Source organism: Hyla sarda, chromosome 5 (genome assembly GCF_029499605.1).
Source record: "Hyla sarda isolate aHylSar1 chromosome 5, aHylSar1.hap1, whole genome shotgun sequence".
In the NCBI taxonomy this organism is placed as follows: Eukaryota; Metazoa; Chordata; class Amphibia; order Anura; family Hylidae; genus Hyla; species Hyla sarda.
The window spans coordinates 140,349,323-140,375,377 of NC_079193.1; the positions used below are offsets into that span (position 1 = coordinate 140,349,323).

The 26,055-nt window shown below is 41.8% G+C and overlaps 1 protein-coding gene across 3 annotated transcripts in view; it reads left to right on the plus strand.

Moving 5' to 3' along the window:
- Nucleotides 1-26,055, plus strand: part of ITPRID1 (ITPR interacting domain containing 1) — a 248,932-nt gene that overhangs the window by 208,132 nt on the left and 14,745 nt on the right. For all 3 annotated transcript variants that reach the window (XM_056520390.1, XM_056520389.1, XM_056520391.1), the window contains 2 exons: nt 17,113-17,189; nt 20,676-21,824. In XM_056520390.1, coding sequence (XP_056376365.1) covers nt 17,113-17,189; nt 20,676-21,824 — 1,226 coding nt within the window. The remainder of the gene's footprint in view (nt 1-17,112; nt 17,190-20,675; nt 21,825-26,055) is intronic.

Consider the following 26,055-nt stretch of genomic DNA (forward strand, 5'->3'; position numbering starts at 1 on the left):
CAATATATCCACAGCACACTGTTTCCAGAAGAATTCAAAAATGTATTCCAAAAAACGTGAGTGTCAGTAGCAACATTTCGGCTAGCTCATCTAGCCATTCTCAAGCTCTACTACATCTTTTTGCTTCTTGGAAGTGCTGCTTTCCTACCTATTGGATATCTATCTATCTGTCTACAAAGAAAAAATTTTTTTGCAGTGCTCAAGATAAGGAGTTAAAAAGTGAAAAATGATAAAAAAAATTATTCTATCCAAAATGCAACCTTTCGGTCGCCCATTTTTAATGGAATAAATGTTTATCCTTTTTCACTTTAACTCCTTATTTTGAGTACTGCAATTTATTTTTCCTTTGTATTTGAAGAGCCCTGGACCAAGGCTGTTTAATTGCAGGCACCTACATCTATGCACTTTGGTTGTGCTGCTTCTCCGGATTCCTGTGCTATCTATCGATCTATCTATCTACCTACCTATCTATTCTTCCTTCAGCTGTTGCAGAACTTGAAATGTGAGGCGGTCCACCGGTGATAATCACTAAATTCCTTTAGCCTTATAGGGTGGCTGAGATGCAGCAGTCAATGGTCTGATTATTTTGCTGGCAAAACTGTTCAGCCATTGGTTGCTGCATTGTGGCTACATGCGGACAACTGCTCAGCATCTGAGTTGCATGTTCTGTTTTTTTGCAGCAGCTTGAACACATGCTGTACAGTAGGAACCAGTATTTTGAAAATTGTGAGACCACTACATGTCAGCCAGTTTGGGAAGGGTCTGAAGACTCATGAACACGGGGCCGGAGTATCTTGACATCACAAATCCGCCAACTTGTGATGTCACGCCCTGCCTCCTCAATGCAAGCCTTAACATTTATTAGGGGGAGGGGTTATACACATTTATTACTTTCTTCTTTATCTTTTATGTTTCATTTTTTAGTCCCCATAGGGGACTATAACATGGAATTTTTATTTTCTTACACTGATCAATGCTATTACACATCATTGATCAGTGTTATCTGTGCTCTGTTGCTCTAGCTTTCTAAAGCAGGCTAGAACAATACAGAGAAGATCGGATGGCACAGAGGCAGGTAGGGACCCTCCACGGTACAAAGCGGGATGACATCACAATCCCACTCCGTAGCTTCTTTCCCCCTTCCCAGGACTTACCCATATATCCTGGGAAGCATGATAGAAGTGACTACAATAAAACCCACAAAAAGTATATGCAGGTGTTCTATGTGGCAAAACTCATATCCCAAGTGCCCCAGTGGTGATGGGTGCTATACAGTTAAACTGTGATGTCGTTTTCCCCTAGGGCTGTATCATGTGCAGGTAAAGTCTATTTTCTCAAACTAGTTTGGCCTGCTGTAGTCAGGGTGTGTGGCATAGTTTATTTATTCATGATGAGAAAAACTGAGCTAAGTTCTTTAAAAAAAACAGCTCCCTGTCTGTCTCCAGGTGTGGTGTGGTATTACAGCTTGGCTCCATTCACTTCAATGGAACTGAGCTACAGAACCATTCCCAACCTGGAGACAGACGATGAGTGGTTTTTGAAAGAAAATAGCTCTGCTTTTCTATTCCTGGAGAACCCCTTTAAAGCTCCTATTGGGGATTTCAATTTGAGCTTAATGTGGAAGCACTAGGAAAAAGTGACACGTCTTCTTCTATGTGGAAACAATAGTGTTGTCTAAGCAGAACTGTAAAGTTTTTATATTAGTTTAGGCAATAAATACCTTATTGGAGCAGCAGTTTTCCAAGGTTCCAGCAACAGTTAAAATGTGATAACAGCCAGAGACATAACAGCGCAAGATCCAGCACTGAAGAAATGTAATGCCTCTGGGTATTGCGCTGGTACAGATACAGGGTCCAAGTGGGAGGCTCCAACTCATATCGTGTTTTAAAAGTAGCTGGAATTGGGGGATAAGCTGCTCTAATATGGTATTTAATGCCCTGAATTTTTTAAGCATTTAATTTACACAATTTACTATTGCGCTCATGGTTGCACAAAGGTAAGAAAGCAAACCATTAGAGTTACACTTTAAATGGGCACTGTTGTTCCAAAAAGTGTTGACCTTTAGAGACCTGTCAAAAATCTGAGTGTTCAGACTGTGATCAATAGGTAGAAATAGCTGGAAGAAGTGCACGCTAAACAAGACAAACTTACAATTCAAGTCCATTGTCCCAGTCAACTGTGCTTTTCTCCCCACTTGTTCTAACAATTGGTCGGCATCTGAACACTTAGACATCATCCGACCAATCAAAATATTTGAGATGTCTCTAGGACATGTGAAAAGTTTTTGAAGTGACAGATATATTTTAAAGTAAAACCACACTTTTTGTCTGCGGTAATTGGTGTGGTTTCTGCATCAAAAAACCACATGGGTTTAAGGCAGCTTTCACACTATAAAATGTATCCGTTTTAAAGATCCGTTCAATGTTCTGTTATAAAAAAAAACTGAAGATCGGCTGTTAAACGGCCTTGATAAAATCCCATACGGCCGTTAAAAAATCCCATTATAGTCTCTGGGATTTTTACATTATCCGTTTTAACTCGTTATAGCCCGTTATTAATAACAGATGTTATTTTATGATGGAAGATAGTAAAGGGAGAAATAGTGCATGCACTATTTCTTCCGTCCATTCACCCATCACAAAATAACGTCTGTTATTAATAACGGGCTATAACGGGTTTAAACGGATAATGTACAAATCTCAGAGACTATAATGGGATTTTTTAACTGCCGTATGGGATTTAGTAACGGCCGTTTAACAGCCGATCTTCAGGTTTTTTATAGCGGAACATTGAACAAATCTTAAAACGGATAAATTTTATAGTGTGAAAGCAGCCTTACTTGTGTGAACTAGCCCTTAATGACAGAAAAGGAAAGAGTCACCACTCACCACAATAGGTATCATCTAGCATATCACTGGCCATGTATTGTAAACAGTTTAACTGCATAGTCAAGCTCCTCGGATTCTTCTTATGTGTAACCATCAAGCTTTGAACCTTAGCAAAAAAGTACAGATGTGTTTTCCTGTCTTTCTTGATTTTATTTATTTGGGTAGACCAAGGTACAACACCTGCCAGGGAGCAGTTTAGTTGGGTATGCCCTTCTATATTTGTATATAAAAACATCTAGGGGACCAAAGCTTGCCTCCAGCTCCCATCCACTGCACAGACAGCATGAATGTTAACCTTAACATCAAATATACTATTTACATTTTAAGTGTAGCTCACTAGAAGGAACTCCGTGAAACAAACCAATTTTGGCAGGACCAGCTGATCGTCTAATGTGTATGGAAGCCTATCAACTCCCACTCAACAAATGATGCCAGAGTCTTACCTTTTAGTTTTTCTGGGAGGTTAATCACCGCCGAGAAGGTACTGGCTTGCCTGCCCTCTCCTCATTCAAAATACATGAATGCTCGGAGAGCTAGCCAAGTATATAAGGTTAAACAGAAGAACAAAAGTTCATCTGACAGCTATTGATGGCGGCGTATGGCCACCTGAAGGGAAATGTATCAGTTCACCTGGACACAGAGTACCGTAATTTTAAGGTCACAACTTAACCTAGTATCCAGAGCAGGAAATCTAGTAAAAGTGGATGAGAACTAATGTGGCTTAAAAGTGTAAACAGAAGACTACATTAAGCCGGAAAAGCCGGTTAGGGCACCTTTAATGTGACTGAGGTGATAATAGAGCAGGAAATGTCTGAAAGAAAAGCTTAAATAGTGGATGTGAAGTGTCAACTGCTCAAATATAGATGATGACTTACAAATAACAAAGAACACAGCAAAAACAACATATAGCAGTGGAATTGTGAAAACAAACTTTTTACATGTTAAAAAACAAAACACATAAGTACATTTTAATGGCCTAAAGTCTAGGATCACATTGGATTCATCAAGAGGCACATGCCCCTGATATAAAATCTATGTCAGATCAGAGATAGCATAGGTTGCAGATTTAATTTATTCTTATGTGCAGGCATGCGTTTTAGTAAATCCAGCAGGTATGAGGCCCCACCCACTTTTGCTAAGCCCCACTAACAAGTTGTCGCTAGGCAGCGCAAAAACTCCTGCTAAAATGTCTGATGTTTTAACATCTGAAAGCAAATGTACGATAGGAATGTAAGACATTAGCAGTAGATCCTTTAAATCATGTAAGTTGCACATTGGGCCCTTCATGGCTTGCACTTGTTTTTTCCTGTTACTACCTATCAGTGGTTTAATCCTGTAGTGACCACATGTGTGGTAGATGTATGTAAGGACAATATTCAATGACCAATATAGAAAATAATCCAGATGTCAGTGAATTGCCTCCCCCTCTCCCCACAACAATCATGAGGAATCAAGGGGTTATCATTGCAGTCAAGGGCCTACTGTATACCCTCAGACCCTCTATATTAGGATGTATTATAATACCAAAAAAGCACAACACACTGCATTAATGCACAATTGGTATTGCACTGTATTTTTAAGGGGACTTTAAAAGGGTTTAAAGGAAAACCAGCGGTACTGGTACTGTGCGGGGGACGCTGATCAGTTTGTTGCTCACTGTGCTCGGATCCGCCCGTTTTTCCCTAAATGCTAATTGAGTGCTAACTGGCACAGGTGGCATTAACTGGCACTCTGACGTCACTGCCGCCGGCCGTAGCGCCGCCCAGATCATCAATAATAAAGAGGGAGAGGTCGAGGGAGGGGAGGAATATTGATGAGCTGGGCAGCGCTGCGGCCGGCGGTGGCGACATCAGAGCGCCAGTTAACTCCACCTATGCCAGTTAGCACTCAATTAGCATATAAGGAAAAACGAAGATATCGGTGCACAGTAAGTTAATATTAGTCATGGAAAAGTTGGTGTGTCTTATACGGTGAATACACACCTATCGTGGCGGTCCCTGCGGCCATCAACGGCCGGGACCGGCGGTTAATACAGGACATCACCGATCGTGGTGATGCCCTGTATTACCCCTTCAGACGTGGTGATCAAAGCTGACCGCCACCTCTGAAGCGAAAGTGACACTAACCCGGCTGCACCGGGAGGGACCTTACCTGCCTCCTCGGTGTCTGCTCCATGCCGGGATCCCCTGCATGGCCGGCGCTCTCCTTCGTCAGCATCATGTCGTCGCGCACGCCGCCCCGTCATCCAATAGGAGCGGTGTGCGTAGCGTCGTGCGTAGTGGTGTGCGTAGCGGCGTGCATAGCGGCGTGCGTAGCGGCGTGCGTAGCGACGTGATGGTGACAGAGAGCGGCGACGGAGAGCGAGGATCCCGGGCAGCAGAGATGTTCCGGTGCGATGGGGACACCCCTCCAGCGATGGAGGGCGACATCCAGGGTAGCAGTGACGGGTCCGGAGCGGTGGGGACACGTGAGTATTACCTCCTATCCAGTGGTCTTCAACCTGCGGACCTCCAGATTTTGCAAAACTACGACTCCTGGCATGCCCGGACAGCCAACGGCTGTCCGGGCATGCTGGGAGCTGTACTTTTGAAACATCTGGAGGTCCACTGGTTGAAGATCACAGTGACCTATACTTTACATTGTATTCTAGACTTTGCTCATTTAAAATAGGGTGCGCCTTATATGCCGGAGCGTCCTATAGGGCGAAAAATATGGTATTTGTTTTGAAATATTAGAAGGTTTTCTGGGACTTAAATTCAAGGATAGGCCATCAATATCTGATCAGTGGGGACCCAGCTCCCAGTATCCCCACTGTTCACATACCTGAAGGGACTACTGCAGTTGGGCTATGGCCTCTTCCTTACTAGACACAGCTCCTCTGTATATTTTGTAGTGGCTGCGCCTGGTAATACACTTCGGATTCAGCTTTTGTAAACTGCAGCAAGCGGAAATTCAGAAGTGTGAACGGGAGTGCGGAATCCCATAGAAGTCTACGGGCTTTAATTTGAGGTTGTGTAAATAGAACCTAAGAGTGTCTCTATGGGCAAATCTGCCAATAATCCATAAAATGACTAAACATAAGTGAAAACCTTATCCCAAGCAGAAACATGACTGAAATGATTCCAGTTCCCACATTCATCCCTGTTTAGGTGTCTGGTTGGTCAGGGGACCTTTCACATTGTCTTCTGGGTCCTTATAAATACAATTAATACATGTGGATAAAAACATTTATTACAATGTAATACCAGCCAACCTGACCTGGAGCCGCACAGCACTATAGTAAATCTATATTGAGAAGCAGCTCAATTCATCTCTCCCTGTAGAATACGCTCTCACACGAACAAGTTGGCTGGATTTTTTGCTCTCAATGGTTAATTTCCTTTGCTCCCTATGAATGTCAGGTTTCAGACTGCTTTGTGTCTTTTTTATGTGATGCCATCACGCTGCTCCTGGCTGATTCTTTATACCAGGCGATATGATGATAGGGTTTTCTTGGGAGCTAGAGGAATAGTGGAAAACAAAACTTCATTATAAAGATACCTCAATGCTGGGAGATAAGCGGTAGAAGCGGGGTGTCTTCTTGCTCGCCATACGATGAATGACCACATTATTATCAGTCATTTGTACCATTGTGATAAATAAGTAATTGGGTTGGGGAGAAGGGATAATCCTTATTTAATTAAATTCAACCATACTCCCAGGTTGGCAGCAACAAGACATATGTGAGACTAATACCCTCAGTCTGCCCGCATGCATGTGCAATTAAAAATTCACTCTACAGTTGCACTGGCAGTTTAGTGTTGCTTTTGGCATTTACAAATTCTTTTATTTTGTGATTTTTTTCACCAAACACATATGCTGGAGCAGATGTTGCTTATTTGTTGTTTATTCAGTTCTGTAGGCACTGGCAGCCAACATCATTGTTCTGCAATGAAGCTCTCTTCACAGCCTTGCTTTAGGACCCAGCAACTGTGAAGCTGCCGAAGCTGGCAGTATAAATGCTGGTGCTATACGTCTACCTGGCTGTTTATATCACAGACACTGTATTCTCAATACAAAAACTGCAAAGAAATATTAACCTCTTAGACAATGGCGTGTCATCCTACATACTGCAGGATTCGAAGAATGTTAGCAGCAAGAAAAAGCTGTCTAAAAGTAGCTGAGGTGGCAGGTAGATGTTGGCTGATGCCAAATGGTTTAGTTTATTCTTGAGGATTATATTCCACAGTCATCGCACTACAAGCAACTCAACACAAGATTGTTGTCAAGACTGGATTATTGCAAATGATTGAAATATAGCATCTAGTTATTGATGACAGAATTCATTGGCCCAATCTCCATTCATCTCCATAGAAAATTACGAAATAATGAAATTGTGTGCGATTGTGCTGCATCATGTGACTGTTGCATGCAAATTTATCATTTAGGTAAATAAAATCCCCATGGATGACAAAATTTGCACATAAATTGCATGTTCATTGTTATGCGACTTTATAGAATTTTTGTAATGAGCCTACTATTCCATTGTTTTAGCAGCCATGTAGTATATATATATATATATATATATATATATATATATATAAATATAAATAAATATGTTTCTATATATATAAAAAGAGAAGGCCTGACTCACTGACTCATCAATGCCCAGCCTAAACTCTTGGACCTAGAAAGCTGAATTGTTGCACAGGTGTTGTTTTTAAGACATACACGAGGATTAAGAAATTATTTTTCGAAATTCAACCCTTAAGGGGGTGAAATAGGGGTTGAAAATTTGTATGGAAGTCTGTCATTTTTGAAGCTAGAAGCATGAAACTTTGTTTTTAGGCTAATAATTAGAGATAAACAAACACGTGTTTTAACATTTTCTAAAATTCCACCCCTGAAGGAGTGAAACGAGGGATCAAAGTTTGCATGAACTAACCCCTTGCCGCAGAATGCCTGGCGTTGTGGCACGGGAGGGTTATGAAGCGAGCTCAGGAGCTGAGCTCGCATTATACCCGCAGGGTCCTGGATGCTATCAGCAGCCAGGATCCGTGGCTAAAGCCGGACATCGCCGTTCCGGCAGATGTCTGGCATTAACTCCTTAGACACGGCGATCAAAGCTGAAAGAATTGGGGTTGTTTGGATGCCCGTAGACTTTACCCAGAGTGGCCTCATTACTATAGGATCGTAAAAAGTAGATCTATGTTAGTTACATAGTTAGTACGGTCGAAAAAAGACATATGTCCATCAAGTTCAACCAGGGAATTAAGGGGTAGGGGTGTGGCGCGATATTGGGGAAGGGATGGGATTTTATATTTCTTCACAAGCATTAATGTTATTTTGTTCCAGGAATGTATCTAATCCTGTTTTAAAGCTATTAATTGTTCCTGCTGTGACCCCAAATGTTACCCCAAATTTAACGTGATCAAAGCCGCGGGCAAAAGCTAGTATATTATATATATGTCATTAAATGCCTTATCCATGTCATGTCATTAAATGTCTTACTACTTGCAGTAAATAAATAAAAAATAAATGTATATATATATATATATATATATATATATATATATATATATATATATAAAACAAAAATTCTAACCATTCCCCTTGTAAAAACAAAATAAATAAATAAATAAACATACAGTGGGGCAAGAAACTATTTAGTCAGCCATTAATTGTGCATGTTGTCCCACTTAAAAAGATGAGAGAGTCCTGTAATTTTCATCATAGGTATACCCGAACCGTGAGAGACATAATGAGGAAAAAAAATCCATAAAATCACAGTTTGATTTTTAAAGAATTTATTTGCAAATTATGGTGGAAAATAAGTATTTTGTCAATAACAAAAGTTCATCTCAATAATTTGTTATATACCCTTTGTTGGCAATGACAGAGGTCAAATGTTCACAAGTTTTTCACACACTGTAGCTGGTACTTTGGCCCATTCCTCCTTGTAAATCTCCTCTAGAGCAGTGATGTTTTGGGGCTGTCGCTGGTCAACACGGGCTGATCAACTCCCTCCAAAGGTTTTCTTTGGGGTTGAGATCTGGAGACTGGCTAGACCACTCCAGGACCTTGAAATGCTTCTTACAAAGCCACTCCTTCATTGCCTGGGCAGTGTGTTTGGGATCATTGTCATGCTTCAAGACCCAGCCAGCCACGGTTTCATCTTCAATGCCCTTGCTGATGAAAGGAAGTTTTCACACAAAATCTCACGATACATGGCCCCATTCATTATTTCCTTTACATGGATCAGTCGTACTGGTTCCTTTGCTGAAAAGCAGCCCCAAAGCATGATGTTTCCACCCTCATGCTTCACAGTAGGTATGGTGTTCTTTGGATGCAACTCAGCATTCTTTCTCCACCAAACACAACGAGTTGAGTTTTTACCAAAAAGTTCTACTTTGGTTTCATCTGACCATATGACATTCTCTCAATCCTCTTCTGGATCATCCAAATGCTCTCTAGCAAACTTCAGACGGGCCCGGACATGTACTGGCTTAACTCCTTGGGGACGGAGCCCATTATAACCTTAAGGACGGGAGCATTTTTTGCAATTCTGACCACTGTCACTTTAAGCATTAATAACTCTGGGATGCTTTTACTTTTCATTCTGATTCCGAGATTGTTTTTTCATGACATATTCTACTTTATGTTAGTGGTAATTCTTTGTCGATACTTGCATCATTTCTTGGTGAAAAATTCCAAAATTTGATGAAAAAATTGAAAATTTTGCATTTTTCTAACTCTGAAGCTCTCTGCTTGTAAGGAAAATAAACATTCTAAATAAATAATATTTTGATTCACATAAACAATATGTCTACTTTATGTGTGCATCATAAAGTTGACATGTTTTTACTTTTGGAAAACATCAGAGGGCTTAAAAGTTCAGAAGCAATTCTTCAATTTTTCACAAAATTTTCAAAATCGGAATTTTTTAGGGGCCAGTTCAGTTTTGAAGTGGATTTGAAGGGCCTTCCTATTAGAAATACCCCATAAATGACACCATTATAAAAACTGCACCCCTCAAAGTATTCAAAATTACATTCAGTAAGTTTGTTAACCCTTTAGGTGTTTCACAGGAATAGCAGCAAAGTGAAGGAGAAAATTCAAAATCTTAATTTTTTACACTCGTATGTTCTTGTAGACCCGGTTTTTGAAATTTTACAAGGGGTAAAAGGAGAAAAATCCCCCCAAAATTTGTAACCCAATTTCTCTCGAGTATGGAAATACCTCATATGTGTATGTCAAGTGTTCGGCGGGCGCAGTAGGGGGCTCAGAAGGGAAGGAGCGACAATGGGATTTTGGAGAGTGAGTTTTGCTGAAATGGTTTTTGGGGGCATGTCGCATTTAGGAAGCCCCTGTGGTGCCAGAACAGCAAAAAAAAAAACACATGGCATACTATTTTGGAAACTACACCCCTCAAGGCACGTAACAAGGGGTCCGGTGAGCCTTAAAACACCACAGGTGTTTGAAGACTTTTCGTTAAATTTGGATGTGTAAATAAAATAAAAAAATTTCACTAAAGTGCAGGTTTTTTCCCCCAAATTTACCATTTCTACAAAGGGTAATGGGAGAAAAAACCCCCCAAAATTTGTAACGCAATTTCTCCCGAGTATGGAGATACCCCATATGTGGCCAAAAACTGTTGCCTTGAAATACGACAGGGCTCTGAAGTGAGAGAGCGCCATGTGCATTTGAGGCCTAAATTAGGAATTTGCAGTAGGGGTGGACCTGGTTACAAGGATGGGGCTTGTCTCCACCAAAACCCTACAGCAGTGTCTCCCACAGGGTGCCTCCAGCTGTTGCAAGACTCCCAGCCTGCCAGGACAGTCTATGGCTGTCCGGCAACACTGGGAGTTGTGGTTCTGCCACAGCTGGAGGCGCCGTTTAGGAAACACTGCCGTGTGAGACGTTTTTCATTTTTATTGGGAGGGGGGGGGGGGCGACGTGTAAGGGGGTGTATGTGTAGTGTTTTACTTTTTATTATTTGTTAGTGTAGTGTAGTGTTTTTAGGGTACATCCACACAGACAGGGGTTCACAGTAAGTTTCCTTGAAGGAAACCCACTGTAAACCCGCCCGTGTGAATGTACCCTGTACACTCACATGGGGGGGGGGGGGGCGCCCCAAACCTTCAGCTGTGGCAAAATGACAACTCCAAGAATGCACTGACAGACTGTACATGCTGGGAGTTGTAGTCTTTCAACAGCTGTAGGCACATTGGTGGGGAACCACTGAGTTAGAAAACAGACTCTAGCTCAGTGATTCCAACCCATGTGCCTCCAGCTGTTGCAAGACTACAACTCCCAGCATGTACGGTCTGTCAGTGCACTCTGGGAGTTGTAGTTTTGCAACAGCTGGAGGCACATGGGTTGGAATCATTGAGTTAGGAAACAGACTCTAGCACAGTGTTTCCCAACCAGTGTGCCCAAAGCTGTTGCAAAACTACAATTCCCAGCATGCCCGTACAGTCAGGGATGCTGAGCGTGTAGTTCTGCAATATCTGGCCCTTCAGATGTTGCAGAACTACAACTCCCAGCATGCCTGGACAGTCTGGGCATGCTAGGAGTTGTAGTTATGCAACAACTGGGGAAGAACAGTGGCCTCCAAACTGTAGCCCTCCAGATGTTGCAAAACTACAACTCCAAGCATGCCCAGACTGTCCAGGCATGCTGGGAGTTGTAGTTCTGCAACATCTGAAGGGCCAGATATTGCACAACTACACGCCCAGCATACCTGACTGTCTGGGCATGCTGGGAGTTGTGGTTTTGCAACATCTGGAGGGCTGCAGTTTGGAGACCACCATATAGTGGTCTCCAAACTGTGCCACTTCAGATGTTGCAAAACTACAACTCCCAGCATGCCCAGACAGTCAGTGCATGCTGGGAGTTGTAGTTTTGCAACATCTGGAGGACCACAGTTTAGAGACCACTACACAGTGGTCTCCAAACTGTGACCCTCCAGATGTTGCAAAACTACAACTCCCAGCATGCCCAGACAGCCTTTGGCTGTGTGGGCATGCTGGGAGTTGTAGTTTTGCAGCTTTTAGAAGGCCACAGTGAAGATCACTTATCGCGATCTTCACTGAAGCCTTCTCAGCCGCACTTTCCGGCCGCCGCTCTTCCTCCTGCCGTTGCTGCTCCGGGATGCTGCCGCAGGTCCGGGTAAGCCGGGCCATGTCCCCCCCCTCGCCGCCCGTGTTCCCCGCGCTCTGCACCGACTTCGATCGGTGCGCAGAGCGGGGGGAAATTAACTCTAACCCCCCACCCCCTCCTGCCATTGGTGGTCAGCCTGACCGACCAATGGCAGGGATTAGGAGGGGGTGGCAACATTGCCACCTCGCTCCTATCCTTTAGGCTGGTTGGAGCTGGCTCTAACAGCTCCGATCAGTCTTATTTTCCAGGAGATCGGGTCACCAGTGACCCGATTTGCCCGGATCGCTGCAAATCGCAGGTCTGAATTGACCTGCGATTTGCTGCGATCGCCGATATGGGGGGGTCTCAGGACCCCCCTAGGCATTGCCACGGGATGCCTGCTGATAGATATCAGCAGGCATCCTGGTCTGATCACCGCCCGGCGAGCGGCAGTGATCGGAAATGCCGAGGGCGTATGGATACGCCCTCCGTCCTTAACTGACGGGACGCGAGGGCGTATGCATACGCCCTTCGTCCCCAAGGAGTTAAGCAGGAGGACACGTCTTTCACTGCATGATTTGAGTCCATGGCTGTGTAGTGTGTTACTGATGGTAGCCTTTGTTACTTTGGTCCCAGCTCTCTGCAGGTCATTCACTAGGTCCCCCACATGTGGTTCTGAGATTTTTGCTCACCGTTCTTGTGATCATTTTGACACCACGAGGTGAGATGTTGCTTGGAGCCCCAGATCGAGGGAGATTATCAGTAATCTTGTATGTCTTCCATTTTCTAATAATTGCTCGCGCTGATGTCTGCCATTAACCCCTCAGATGCCGTGATCAATACAGATCACAGCATCTGCAGCAATGCGCATGTTTGAATAGACAACCGGATCGTCCGCGGCACTGCCGCGGGCATCCGATCATCTAAAGTGGAGGTCCTCTCACATGCCTCCGGCCGTCTCCTAGGGTCTTCTGCTATGGTCTGATATTGAGAAGACCAGAGCAGAAGATCACTGATAATACTGATCAGTGCTATGCCCTATGCATAGCACTAAACAGTATTAGCAATCAAGTGATTGCTTTAGATTATAATATAATTTATAAACATATTTGGTATCTCCGTATTTGTAAATGTCTGAAATTTCAAAATATGATGTTAATGATCCCGTACGGGGAACGGCATAAACGTAAAAAATAAAAAAATGTCCAAAAGTGCTGCTTTTTTGTCACATTTTATTCCCCCAAAAATGTTTGTGATTTAAAAGTTTCATATATGCAAATGTGGTATCAATAAAAAGTACAGATCATGGTGCAAAAAATTAGCCCTCATAACGCCCTATATACGGAAAAATTGAAAGGTTATAGGTGGTCAATATAGGGCAATTTTAAACATACAGATTTTATACAAAAAGTTTGAGATTTTCTTTTAAGTGGAACAATAATAGAAAAGTATGTAGCTATGGGTATCATTTTAATCGTATTGACCCACAGAATAAAGAAAACTTGTATTTTTCACCGTAAAGTGTACAATGTGAAAACAAAACCCTCCAAAATAGCAAAATTGGGGTTTTCATTTAAATTTCCTCCCTAAAAAAATACTTTTTTGGGTTCTCCGTAGATTTTATGGTAAAATGAGAGATTTCATTAAGTCATGCAAGTACATTTGGTCATGCAAAAAAACAACCCCTTATATGAGTCTGTGGATAGAAATATACAAGTGTTATGGATTTTAGAAGGCGAGGAGGAAAAAACTAAAATGCAAAAATAAAATTGGCCTGGTTCTTAAGGGGTTAATATACCGATACTGGCAGGCCAAGGGGACCCTACTTAGATGGGGCCCCCAATATGCCATTGCTGGGGGGAGCCCCAAATTTATTGTTACCCCACTGCAAGGGTAATCTAAATATACACATGTAGAGCTGGAAGAAATGTCCGATTCCATAACATTGTATACAGTGGCCATCAGCAGACACACTATGGAAGCAAAGAATTTATCACTAAATGCCAAACATGACAAACTTTGGGAAATGGCTATTTGAACAATTCCCTAATATTTCCTGCAGCTTTACCAGCGGTTATTCTGTATTTTATTAATGAGACGCTACAGATTTCCAAAACGGTAATGTACCCTGCGTTTATGATGACATTGGGGAAAACGTATTTACTAAAGGTGTCAGGTTCCTCCTGGGCTAAGCAACAAGTGCGTAAGACTGGAAAGGGGCCAGGAGCTTTAGAAGTAAGTGAATAGTAAAACAAATGTCTTATTGTTATAAAGAGGCAAAACACAGCTGATGACTGTAATAACACTAGGGAAAAGTTTACAGGGTATAAACCTTGGCGCTATTGGTCGCATAGTTACATAGAAATATTGAATAAACAAACAGATGTTGCTAAAATCGATATAAATCAGAAATATCATGCTTTTTATTTTGTATACGCTCCAGACATAAAAAGCCTTCATGTTACTGACAACCAATATTCCTCCAACCGTGCCACAATAAGTGGGGTCCAGGGAGCTGAGATGGGGGGAGGGGTTGTGTGGTCTTCACACTGTGCAGCTGATTTAGTGTCCCTGTGTCCTCCTATGACATAAAGGGGACACTAGTCACTGGAAGGTTCCTTTTCATGACAAAAGAAAAGCAACACAAAGTAGTGTATGAGGGGAAACCCAGGACCACCCCCCATCACTACTTACCAAGGTCCCAGAGGCTTTCAAAAACTATGATTTTTTTCGGAAACCCCTTAACATTACAGAGTAAATCCCAGTCTCGGTATCCCGCTGCCTCTACCTGTTCCATGCTGTCAGTGGTTTGGGCAGCATGAATCAGGTGGCAGGTTCCCTTTAATAAATGAAATTTATGTTTGTATTTGAACTTCCAGGTTCACAATGTCTAGAAAACTTCCAGTGACCAGCGTCTTCCTTTCATGACGTGGAGTCTGGCATACAAGTCCTAGACAAAGTTGACCCCAATATCGAACTCTGAACTGCTTTAGCAGTTCAGAGTTCGATATTGGGGTCAACTTTGTCTATGAGTTTGTTTTGTATTTGTGTGCATATATACATTAAATGATTATGCATGCAAGAAAAGCTTACCTTGTATAATACCGGCCTCATTGTATGGTAGGGTAAATGTTTGTCGAGTTGGCATTAGCATTATAAAGGTATTAAGTATCTTATCAAGGCAATGCAACTGAATTATACACAGTATACACGTGTAAACAGACCACAAGGAGATGAAAATGATATATAACTATAAATGACAGCATACAGTATTAATAACTACAGCAATCACATGTTCTGCATATATTTATATATATATATATATGTATATATATATATATATATATATATATATATATATATATATACTTTTAGAATTAATAGAAATGTGGTCTTCTATCGCCACCATGTGGGCATTATGTAGTATGCTGTTCAGGGTTGTGTCAGTAAAGCTCAATCATGTATAGTGAAAAGTCATGCAACATTTTGATGTACTATTAAGAGAAAGTACATTATTTCCTGTCTCTCAACATATGAGGGGATCATTCTTTACATACATTTGGGGGTATTTATGAAAAGTGGAGTAGGTGAACGCCTTTTTACTCCATTAATTTATTAGGTGGAAATTGTGTACCTGCACCAAATCTCTTACCTGGTGTACGTCATGTGATAAGTCCGGTGCTGATCAGATTTCTTACTTTAAGGGGTACTCCGGTGGAAAACTTTTTTTTTTTAAATCAACTGGTGCCAGAAAGTTAAACAGATTTGTAAATTACTTCTATTAATAAATCTTAATCCTTTCAGTACTTATTAGCTACTGAATACTACAGTGGAAATTCTTTTATTTTTGGAACACAGAGCTCTCTGCTGACATCACGAGCACAGTGCTCTCTGCTGACACATCTGTCCATTTTAGGAACTGTCCAGAGCAGCATATGTTTGCTATAGGGATTTTTTTCGTACTCTGGACAGTTCTTAAAATGGACAGAGATGTCAGCAGAGAGCACTGTGCTCGTGATGTCAGCAGAGAGCTCTGTGTTCCAAAAATAATAGAATTTCCTCTGTAGTATTCAGAAGCTAATAAGTACTGGAAGGATTGAGCTTTTTAAATAGAAGTAATTTACAAATCTGTTTAACTTTCTGACACCAAATGATTTAAAAAAATAAAAATGTTTTTCACCGGAGTACCCCTTTCAGTACTCAAGTTTGTATGATGCCTCCTGCTTGTGCAACTCATGTGCAACTTTAATAATGCTGTCCGCAGTCAGTTTGTAAGCCAAGTCAGGTTTGGTGTAGATTTGCACCTCAGTTATAGCAGTTGCACCAAACTATGCGACAAACTGAAAAGTTGCACATCATAAATTCTTGACCACTGTATGATATCAACTGAAATCACCACTTGGTATGTTCTTTAAAAAAAAAAAAGTCTTCTAAAGTAAAAGTCATAATTTTTGAGTCTGTAAACAGCATCTGAGACAAACTGCGACAAATTTACTCCACCAAACCAAGGTAAAACCAGTGATAACCCCCCCCCCCCCCATTTACTTCTAAAGATGATCTCATTGATTCTACTTAACACTTCTATTAGTAGAATTTGTGCTTTGCAGCATTTCTTCCACACTCATCTAAAACTTGTGTACAGTATATATGTTAAGAACAGCTGTATATTATGGGGGTGCATACTGTACTTTTGCCATATATCAGTCATTGGCCACAATGCGAAAAAAGGACGCATACGGTGCGGTGTAGGTTTTTTTCTTTCCCAGTTTGCTACATAGCGCCCTGGTGAGGGTGAGAGCCGTCAGTACACTCTTTTAGCCTCTCTTGACACAATTTGTCCTGTACTTTGGAAGCCAAATGTGTTCTCAGAACATTCTCTAGAACACTTTCAATAGGAGTCAATAGGTCATCTCCAGGAAGAAATTGTCCAAATGGCTACTATAAATCACATCCATCCAGATGAACATCCTCATAATCATGTGCAAGAAAAAATATCTACCGTCAGAAACTAAAAAGATATAAAAAAGAAATACGGTACAATGTTTTATAATATTTGGTTTTCATTAGTAAAATATATCAATAAAGCTTGACATCTGTTTTATAGAAATGACCAGAACAAACAGCTGCCAGTCTGACAGTAGTGGATTCCAAGAAGAACCGACAGAGCCTTTACCTCTACAGGTAAATAATGTTCATTATTTTGTATTTCTAAGGCTGGGTTTCCACACTGCAGTTTTTGAGCCAAAGCCAGAGGGGGAATTCAAAAGGAATAGGAATTATAAAGAAAAGACTAAGGCTATGTGCACGTGACAGAAAGTATGCAGAAAGATGTGGAATTCCAGCCAAATAATGCGGAATCCGCTGAATCTCTCCACATCTATGCGGAATTCATGCATCCATTTCCACATGAATTCCGCATGAACACATTTGCTTAAGTTTAATTTCAGAGCAGGAGAGGTTTGCTATGGGGATTTTCTCCTGCTCTGGACAGTTCCTAAAATGGACAGAGGTGTCAGCAGAGAGCACTGTGTTCAGACGGAAAGGAAATTCAAAATGAAAGGAACTTCCTCTGGAACATACAGCAGCTGATAAGTACTGGAAGGATTAAGATTTTTTTAATAGAAGTAACTTACAAATCTAACATAACAAGAGAATGTAGCATTCACTCACCGCATAAACGGCTTCTATATTCCCGGCTGGAGGGGATCACGGGTCAGAAGTCCTGAAGACTCTGAAGTCCTGGATCCCCTCCAGCCAGGAATATAGAATATAGAATATTTATGCGGTGAGTGAATGCTACATTCTCTTGTTATGTTAGATTGATACTTCACCTAGTCGCATGCACCCCGCAGGTACTACGGAGTAACTGGACCCTGACAACTGCTGCAGTCCCCCAATTATGGTACCACTAGTATACGGAAGTTGCTCTCCCTCGTTTCTCTGTTCTCCTATACCAGTGGAATTATATCACTTACAAATCTGTTTAACTTTCTGGCACCCGATGATTTAAAAAAAAAAAGTTTTCCAGCGGAGTACCCCTTTCAAGAGTATGTGTCATAGACTTAGAATGAAGCATCCAGTGATCTGCTCATCTTCTCTACATTCCTCTTTACATTCGACTGCATAATAGAACAAATTAAAAAAGGAACAGACAGAAGCCGGCGCCTGATGCATTAAATGGTGACTGATGTATATATACTGCTCACCTGGAGCGTACATAATATACGCATATCACCCTTAAAAGGGTACTCCGCCCCTAGACATCTTATCCCCTATCCAAAGGATAGGGCATAAGATGTCAGATCGCCGGGGTTCCGCTGCTGGGGACCCCGGGGATCGCTGCTGCAGCACCCCGCTATCATTACTGCACAGAGCGAGATCACTCTGCACATAATGACGAGCGATACAGGGGCCGGAGCATCGTTACGTCACGGCTCCACCCCTCGTGACGTCACGGCTTGCCCCAGTCAATACAAGTCTATGGGAGGGGGGCGTGGCGGTCGTCACGCCCCCTGCCATAGACTTGCATTAAGGGGACGAGCCGTGACGTAATGAGGGGCGGAGCCATGACATTACGCTGCTCCGGCCCCTGTATCGCCCGTCATTATGCACAGAGCGAACTCGCTCTGTGCAGTAATGATAGCGGGGTGCCGCAGTGGCAATCTGACATCTTATCCCCTATCCTTTGGATAGGGGATAAGATGCCAGGGGCGGAGTACCCCTTTAAGCTAAGGGTACTAGGCTTGGATTTCACTGTGCTGTTGCCGTGAGGTAGCGGTATGGCAACCGCAGTTGAAGTAGGAAAAAAACAGGAAAAATCCCCCTCAGTAGGTGATGTGTTGATGTGAAGTACAAGAATCAGGAGTTTTATCCAAAAAAGAACTCATTAACCAATTAACAAATTGGTTAATGCTCCAAAGTCCTGATTCTTGTACTCCACATCAATGCAGCACCTACTGAGGGGGATTTTTCCTGTTTTTTTTCCTATCCCTACATTCGAGGCCACTAATCTCCTCAATAACATCCACTGTTGCAGTTGCTGTCTGATATACTGATAACACAATAACCAAGACTGATAATGATTAAAACTATTATAACTATGAAAACAGCCTACAGTAACTTAGTGTCAGTGCCAATACCTTATTTTTCGCCGCATAAGATGCACTTTTTCTTCCCCAAAACTGGGGGGAAAAGTTGGTGCGTCTTATACGGCGAATACATTCCTATCGAGGCGGATCCTTCGGGCATCAACGGCCGGGACCCACGGCTAATACAGGGCATCACCGATCGCGGTGATGCCCTGTATTAACCCTTCAGACGCGGCGATCAAAGCTGACCGCCGCGTCTGAAGGGAAAGTGACACTAACCCGGCTGTTCAGTCGGGCTGTTCGGGACCGCCGCGATTTCACCGCGGCGGTCCCGAACAGCCCGACTGAATAGCCGGGTTAGTGCTTACAGTACACCGGGGGGACCTTACCTGCCTCCTCGGTGTCTTCTCCGTTCAGGGATCCCCTGTATGGCCGGCGCTCTCCTTCCTCGTCATCACGTCGTCGCGTACGTGCGCCGGCGTGCGCCAACGGCTGTCCGGGCATGCTGGGAGTTGTAGTTTTGCAACATCTGGAGGTCCGCAGGTTGAAGACCACTATTGGGTTCAAAATCTTTATTTTTTTAGATTTTGCCCCTATAAATTGGGTGCGTCTTATACGCCGGTGCGTATAGGACGAAAAATACGGTAATTTAGCTTTAAAGTGGTTGTTTAACCAGGTCAACCCCTTTCTATACATTCCAATAAAGAAATGAGTGTATGTAAGAAGAGGGCTAAGGATCCAATAGTGAAGAAGGGTTTCTGCTCTAAAGAACTGTATGCAACCATGAGTTACATGGTCCCTTATTTGGTTGAATAATAGTAATGCACATAATTTCCTACTACAATGCACAGATTCTTAAAGGGGTACTCCGCTGTAAAACTTTTTTTTTTTTTTAATCATCTGGTGCCAGAAAGTTAAACAGATTTGTAAATTACTTCTATTAAAAGTTCTTTTCTTTTTGAATTTCCTTTCTGTCTGACCACAGTGCTCTCTGCTGACACCTCTGTCCATGTTTGGAACTGTCCAGAGCAGGAGCAAATCCCCATAGCAAACCTGTCCTGCTCTGGACAGTTCCTAAAATGGACAGAGGTGTCAGCAGAGAGCACTGTGGTCAGACAGAAAGGGAATTCAAAAAGAAAAGAACTTCCTGTGGAGAATACAGCAGCTGATAAGTACTGAAAGGCTTAAGATTTTTAAATAGAAGTCATTTACAAATCTGTATAATTTTCTGGCACCAGTTGATTTAAAAAAAAAATGCTTTCCGGTGGAGTACCCCTTTAATGCCTTGGCCGTCTATTGACTGCCGAGAAGGAGATCATTCATTTGGTCTATGAAATAATTCCCTTCTCTGTCTCCGCCTAACATCATTTGTGACATTGGTCGACCCAGTTAAGGGAACCCCAGCAATAAATGTGTTTAGTTAAATAGAAATGTAGTTCTAGAACTGTGGAAAACAAACAAACAAACAATCATTTCATCCTGGTGGGCCAGCAGATAGTAATACTGCATTTTCATAGACTGTCACAATAATTAAGATAGCATTCTTTACATTACACTGTCTATGTTCTTCTTTTCACAGAATCTGCATGAAAGCTCAGACAGTAATGATAGTCAGACTACTCTCAGGGGGAAAGCGGATTTCTCTGCCTTTCAGGATGAAAGTGAAGAACATGATGATGCCGGTCACGTCATCGAACCTTCACGGTCAAATTCTAATATTGCCTTAAGTGGATTTAAGAAAGAAAAGTCATTGTCAACAAACACTGAGAACAGTGAAGATATGTTTCAGAGCTTTGATAGTTCCATTAATAATGCTGATGAAGACAACATGCAAGAAATAGAAAGTCAAGAACCAGCAGTAGAAGATACCGGAAATGAAGCACATGCAGAAAATGACGGCGGTCTACCACAATGTGAAATAGATGGTTCAGTCAGTGAAGATGAAGTACAGTCCCCGAAGGTTCCTTCAGAAGTTGCCTTCCCAGTTTATGTCACACATTACTTAAGTGATATTAGGGAAAGTATCCCTGAATCCCCTGGTGAGATAAATGATAATCTAACACCAGACTTCCCTGAAGACTGTGTAAGCGATCACAAGAGTGATAGTGAGAGAGATTCATTTGCAGATGATGAGTGTTCAGTGGAGTTGTCCAACTTGAAATGGACACCATCTCCTACCCCAGAAGGATCTGTAGATTACTCAGATGGGGAGCTAAATGCTAGCTACCAAGAAGACAAAAAGAACACATTTCAGACAGAAATAAGCACAAATATTTACAAGTCAGTGACCATTCAAATGGCTTCAAACTGGCTACAAGATGCAAATGATGGATCACACAAACCTAATACTGTTAGCACAAATACTAACAGAAGTGAAGTGCATGCTTTATTACAGCGCTATACAGAACAAAAGGAAGCCTTTAGTCAGACTGATATGGGGTGGTGGAATGAATGCTGTACTAACAATCACTGTTCACATCAACGGAGATGCAATGTCACGGGATCACTGTCATTTGATACCGCTTTCTGGAGCCCACACCACTTTCCACATTCACCCCCGAGCACCAATTGTTGTCACTGCTGTCACTGCCACCACTGCTGTACCCCAAGAAGCCCAACAAGATACAGGCACAATGTATCTATGAGACCTTCTACTCACAGCAACCTAGAAAAAGAGTTATCAGAAACACTGAAGTTATTGAGGGAGTCTTTAATCTCTATATCACTGGTATGTATAGTTCACAGATACCCCTATTAGGGTGAAGGGTGCTATATAATCAAAAAACAAAGAGTGCCTTACACAACACTTTTAACACTATAAGGTTCAGAGTGGGTAATGATAGGAGGAATTCTCTCTGGACGTGGTGACATCATCTGTTTAGTGACTTAACATGAACATAACATGATTGGTTGACTAATAGCAGTAGGAGTGCTCTGCATGACGCTTTATTATGAGGTGGCAAGGTGTGATGGGATAACTTAACCTGGAAAGGTAAACAAAGGTGTGGATTGGTTGCTCCTTCCGGATGTTACCCCTATGAATGATCCTTTAAACAGTATTTATGCTGGGTTTTCATTGGATAGTAATATTGCCACCCTTATTTGTCATCAGCAACAGAGAATATAAAAGACCAAACGATCACCATTTTAGCAGCCATTAGCTTAGACCTCTGAAGAAGCTCGGTCAGAGCGAAACATGTCAGGGGGGCTTTGTCTGTTAGTGTTTTATATTTTTTTTGTTTGTTGTTGCCACAGTTTATATATATATATATATATATATATATATATATATATATATATATATATATATATATATACGTGAACCTGTGGTGCAGCCTGTGGTTAATACATAATACAAAATACAATTTCTTGCTTTAGTGCAGCTCTAAAGCAGACTGGCAGAGCAGACTATGCATCACTCTGCATATACTGTTTGTATATTGGCAAGAACTATCTAATGTTAATACCGTAGCAATATTGGTAATTTTAACCGTGTACATCTTCTTTTAAGAACATTTTAAAGGTTAGTTTTTATTAGGATTATTTATAGGGTTAATAGTGTCATGCTAGGCACTCTTTTTAATCAATAATCACAATCAACATTTATTACCCATCCACAACTGAAACTGCTGAGACCTCTGAAATGAGGGTCTTAAGTACCCCATTCCTCCTCACTGACACCCTCCTAGACATTGACATTACTTCTCACTGCACTCATAAGTCCCAGTCTAGTGGGCTTCAGGGCCTCTGCATGTTGACCAGTGTTGAGGGGTCTTTATAACTGGTTATGTAAGTGGTAGCTTCCCCTGGGCACACCCTGATATAGTGTCAAATATGATGTCAAATGGGGTGCCCTGAGGATAAAGTGCAGTAAACATGCTGGATTTAAATAATAGTGCAACAAGTTAATAACTTTACTGAAAGGTATTCTGTCACATAAGGGAGACATCCTGTGGTTAAGTTGCAAATTACACTCTGGGGTTTATTTATTATTTCATAGAAGTAGAGATGTGTATAGACCAGCTCACCCCTCCTATATGGATGGCATACACGATAGCATCAGCGTAGAATCAATCTGGAAGCTCGGAGGAAAACGCTAGAGCTGGGTCTCTAGGTGAGGCAATTCCAAGAACAGGATATCCGGTTCCCAATGGATAATAGTAAAACCTAACTTTATTGCAAAAAATCAAAAATTAATAGTAGGTAAAAAAATAATGAAATAATAATAATAGGTTAGAAACACAAACAAAATGTGTTTTTAAAATATTATTATTATTTTTTCATTATTTTTTCACCTACTAGGAATTTTCGATTTTTTGCAATAAAGTTGGATTTTACTATTTTCCATTGGGAGCCGGATATCCTGTTCTGTTCTTGGAAATGAGCCAGGCAGAATGTATGAAGCTGGTCCTTTGTTGACAAATAAATGATCAGTCTATCATTTTAGTGGTAAATTAATCTGAACAGTGAGAGACAGAATGACAACAAAAACATCCAGGAAAATGCATTTCAAATGAGTTATGAATTGATTTGCATTTTACTCAGTAACATTCAGCAAGGTGAGCTTAAAGGGAGTGCTCCTAATCCCGGCTTGTTACCCGTAGAAAAGACACTGGTTCATAGAAGCAATCGATAAATCAGATTCTAAATTATCCACCATGGCCAAGACCAAAGAGCTGTTCAAATATGTCCCTGACATTAACATGGACCTACACAAGATGGGCTACAAGACCATCACCAAGCAGGTTTACAACAACTGGTAAGATTATTCACAAATGGAACAAACCAAAAATAACTGTCAATCTCCCTCAATCAGGGGCCAAATGCAAAATCTCATCTCATGGATGTTCAATAATCATAAGGATGATGAGGAATCAGTATGGAACTACACATTTGGATCATTTTAATGATATAAAGGCTGCTGGGGCAATTGCTAACACACTATGCCATGAATTACTGAAATCCTGCAGCAACCACACGGTTCCACTGCTCAAGAAAGCACATGTACAGGCCCATTGTAAGTTTGCTAATGAACCTCTGAATGAGTCAGAGGAGAACTGGGTGAAAGTGTTGTGGTCACATGAGACATAATCAAGCTTGTTGGCATCAAGTAAATTCACCGAGTTTATAGTAGAGGAATGCTGCCCATCACCCCAAGAACAGCATCTCATCCGTTAAACATGGAGGTGGAAATATTATGCTTTGGGTGTGTTTCTCTGCTAAGGGGAAAGGAAAACTTCACTGTATCAAAGGGACGATGGGTGGGGCCATGTGGCGACAAATCTTGGAAACTCCTTCTCTCAGCCAGGGCATTGAAAATGGGTCAGGATGGCATTCCAGAAAAACAATGACCCAAAACACAAAGCCAAGACAAAACAACGGAGTGGCCCAAGAAGAGGCACTTTAAGGGTCTGGAGTGACCTAGTGAGTCTCCAGACCTTAATCCCGAAGAAAATCCATGAAGGAAGCTGAAGGTTGAAGTTGCTAAATGTTAGCCTTGAAATCTTAGTTTGCAAAGGATCTGGAAAGAGTAGTGGGACAAAATCACTCCGGAGATGTGTGCAATCCTGGTGGCCAACTGCAAGAAACGTCTGACCTCTGTCATTGCCAACAATTGCTTTGCCACCAAGTACTATGGTGTCTTTCAAAGGGGTCAAATACTCTGTTGCGGACGCAGGGTGAACAGGTACACCCTTGCTCCAGAGTCTTTAACCCCTTAGGGATTCAGTCTATTTTCACCTTAAGGAATTTTTGCATTTTCACTTTTTCCTCGTTCCTCTCTAAAAATCCTGGCTTTCTGTAGAGTCCGGGACCCACCGGGTTCAACCTGTTCTCTGCTGGTAAAAACGGTTTAAACCTGGTAAACGGGACCAGGGTGTACATATATGCCCTGAGTCCTTAAGGATCAGGGATGCAGGGCGTATGCAGGGCGCATCTCCAAGGGGTTTAGGACGCAGGGCATACATGTATGCCCTGGTCCCATTACCAGTGTTTAAAACATGCTCACGGGCTGAGTGTGTGTTAAACCCAGTGGGTCCAGACTGCTATCAGCAGCCAGGACCCAGGGTTAATGCTGGGTATCACCGATCGGGTCGATGCTCGGCATTAACCCTTTGACGCCTCAATCAAAGTTGATTGTGGCATATAAAATGAAAGTAAAAAGGACCACCACATTGAAATCATGATGTCCTGATCAGCTGAGAGGATGGCGGGAGGGCCCTTACCTGCCTCTTCACCATCCGATCGGTCCTCTGCTGCTCCCAGCCAGCCATGCAGGCTGGAGCAGCAGAGCACCGAAAACACTGATCAATGCTATGCTATGGCAATGCATTGGACAGTGTATGCAATCAAAAGATTGCATGGTATAGCCCCCTATGAAAAAAAAGTTAAAAGTGTAAAAAATAAAAAGTTAATACATGTGAATAAGCACCTCCACTAATAAAAGTTGGAATCTTCGCCCCATTTCCCCTTTTTTAAATAAAATAACAGTAAAATAATAATATGTGGTATGGCCGCGCGCGTAAATGTCCGAACTATTAAAATACAAGGTTAGCTAAACTGCTCGGTCGATGGTGTACACGTTAAAAAATAGCAAAGTCCAAAATTGTGCATTTTTGTCACTTCATATATCATAAAAAAAATTATAAAAAGCAATCAGTTAAGTCCCATTTAAACAAAAATTTTACCAATAAAAACTACAGATCACAGCGCAAAATGTGAGCCCTTATATAGCCCCGTATACGGAAGAATCAAAAAAATGATTAGGGTCAGAATATGGCAATTTTAAACATACAAATTTTGGTGCATGTAGCTATAAGTTTTTTTAAGCAGTAAAATTAAATAAAACCTACTTAAGTTAGGTATCTTTGTAACCGTATGGACTTACAGAATAAGGATAAGGTGTCATTTTTACAGAAAAGTGCACTGCGTAGAAACGTAAGGCGCTAAAAAGTAGCAAA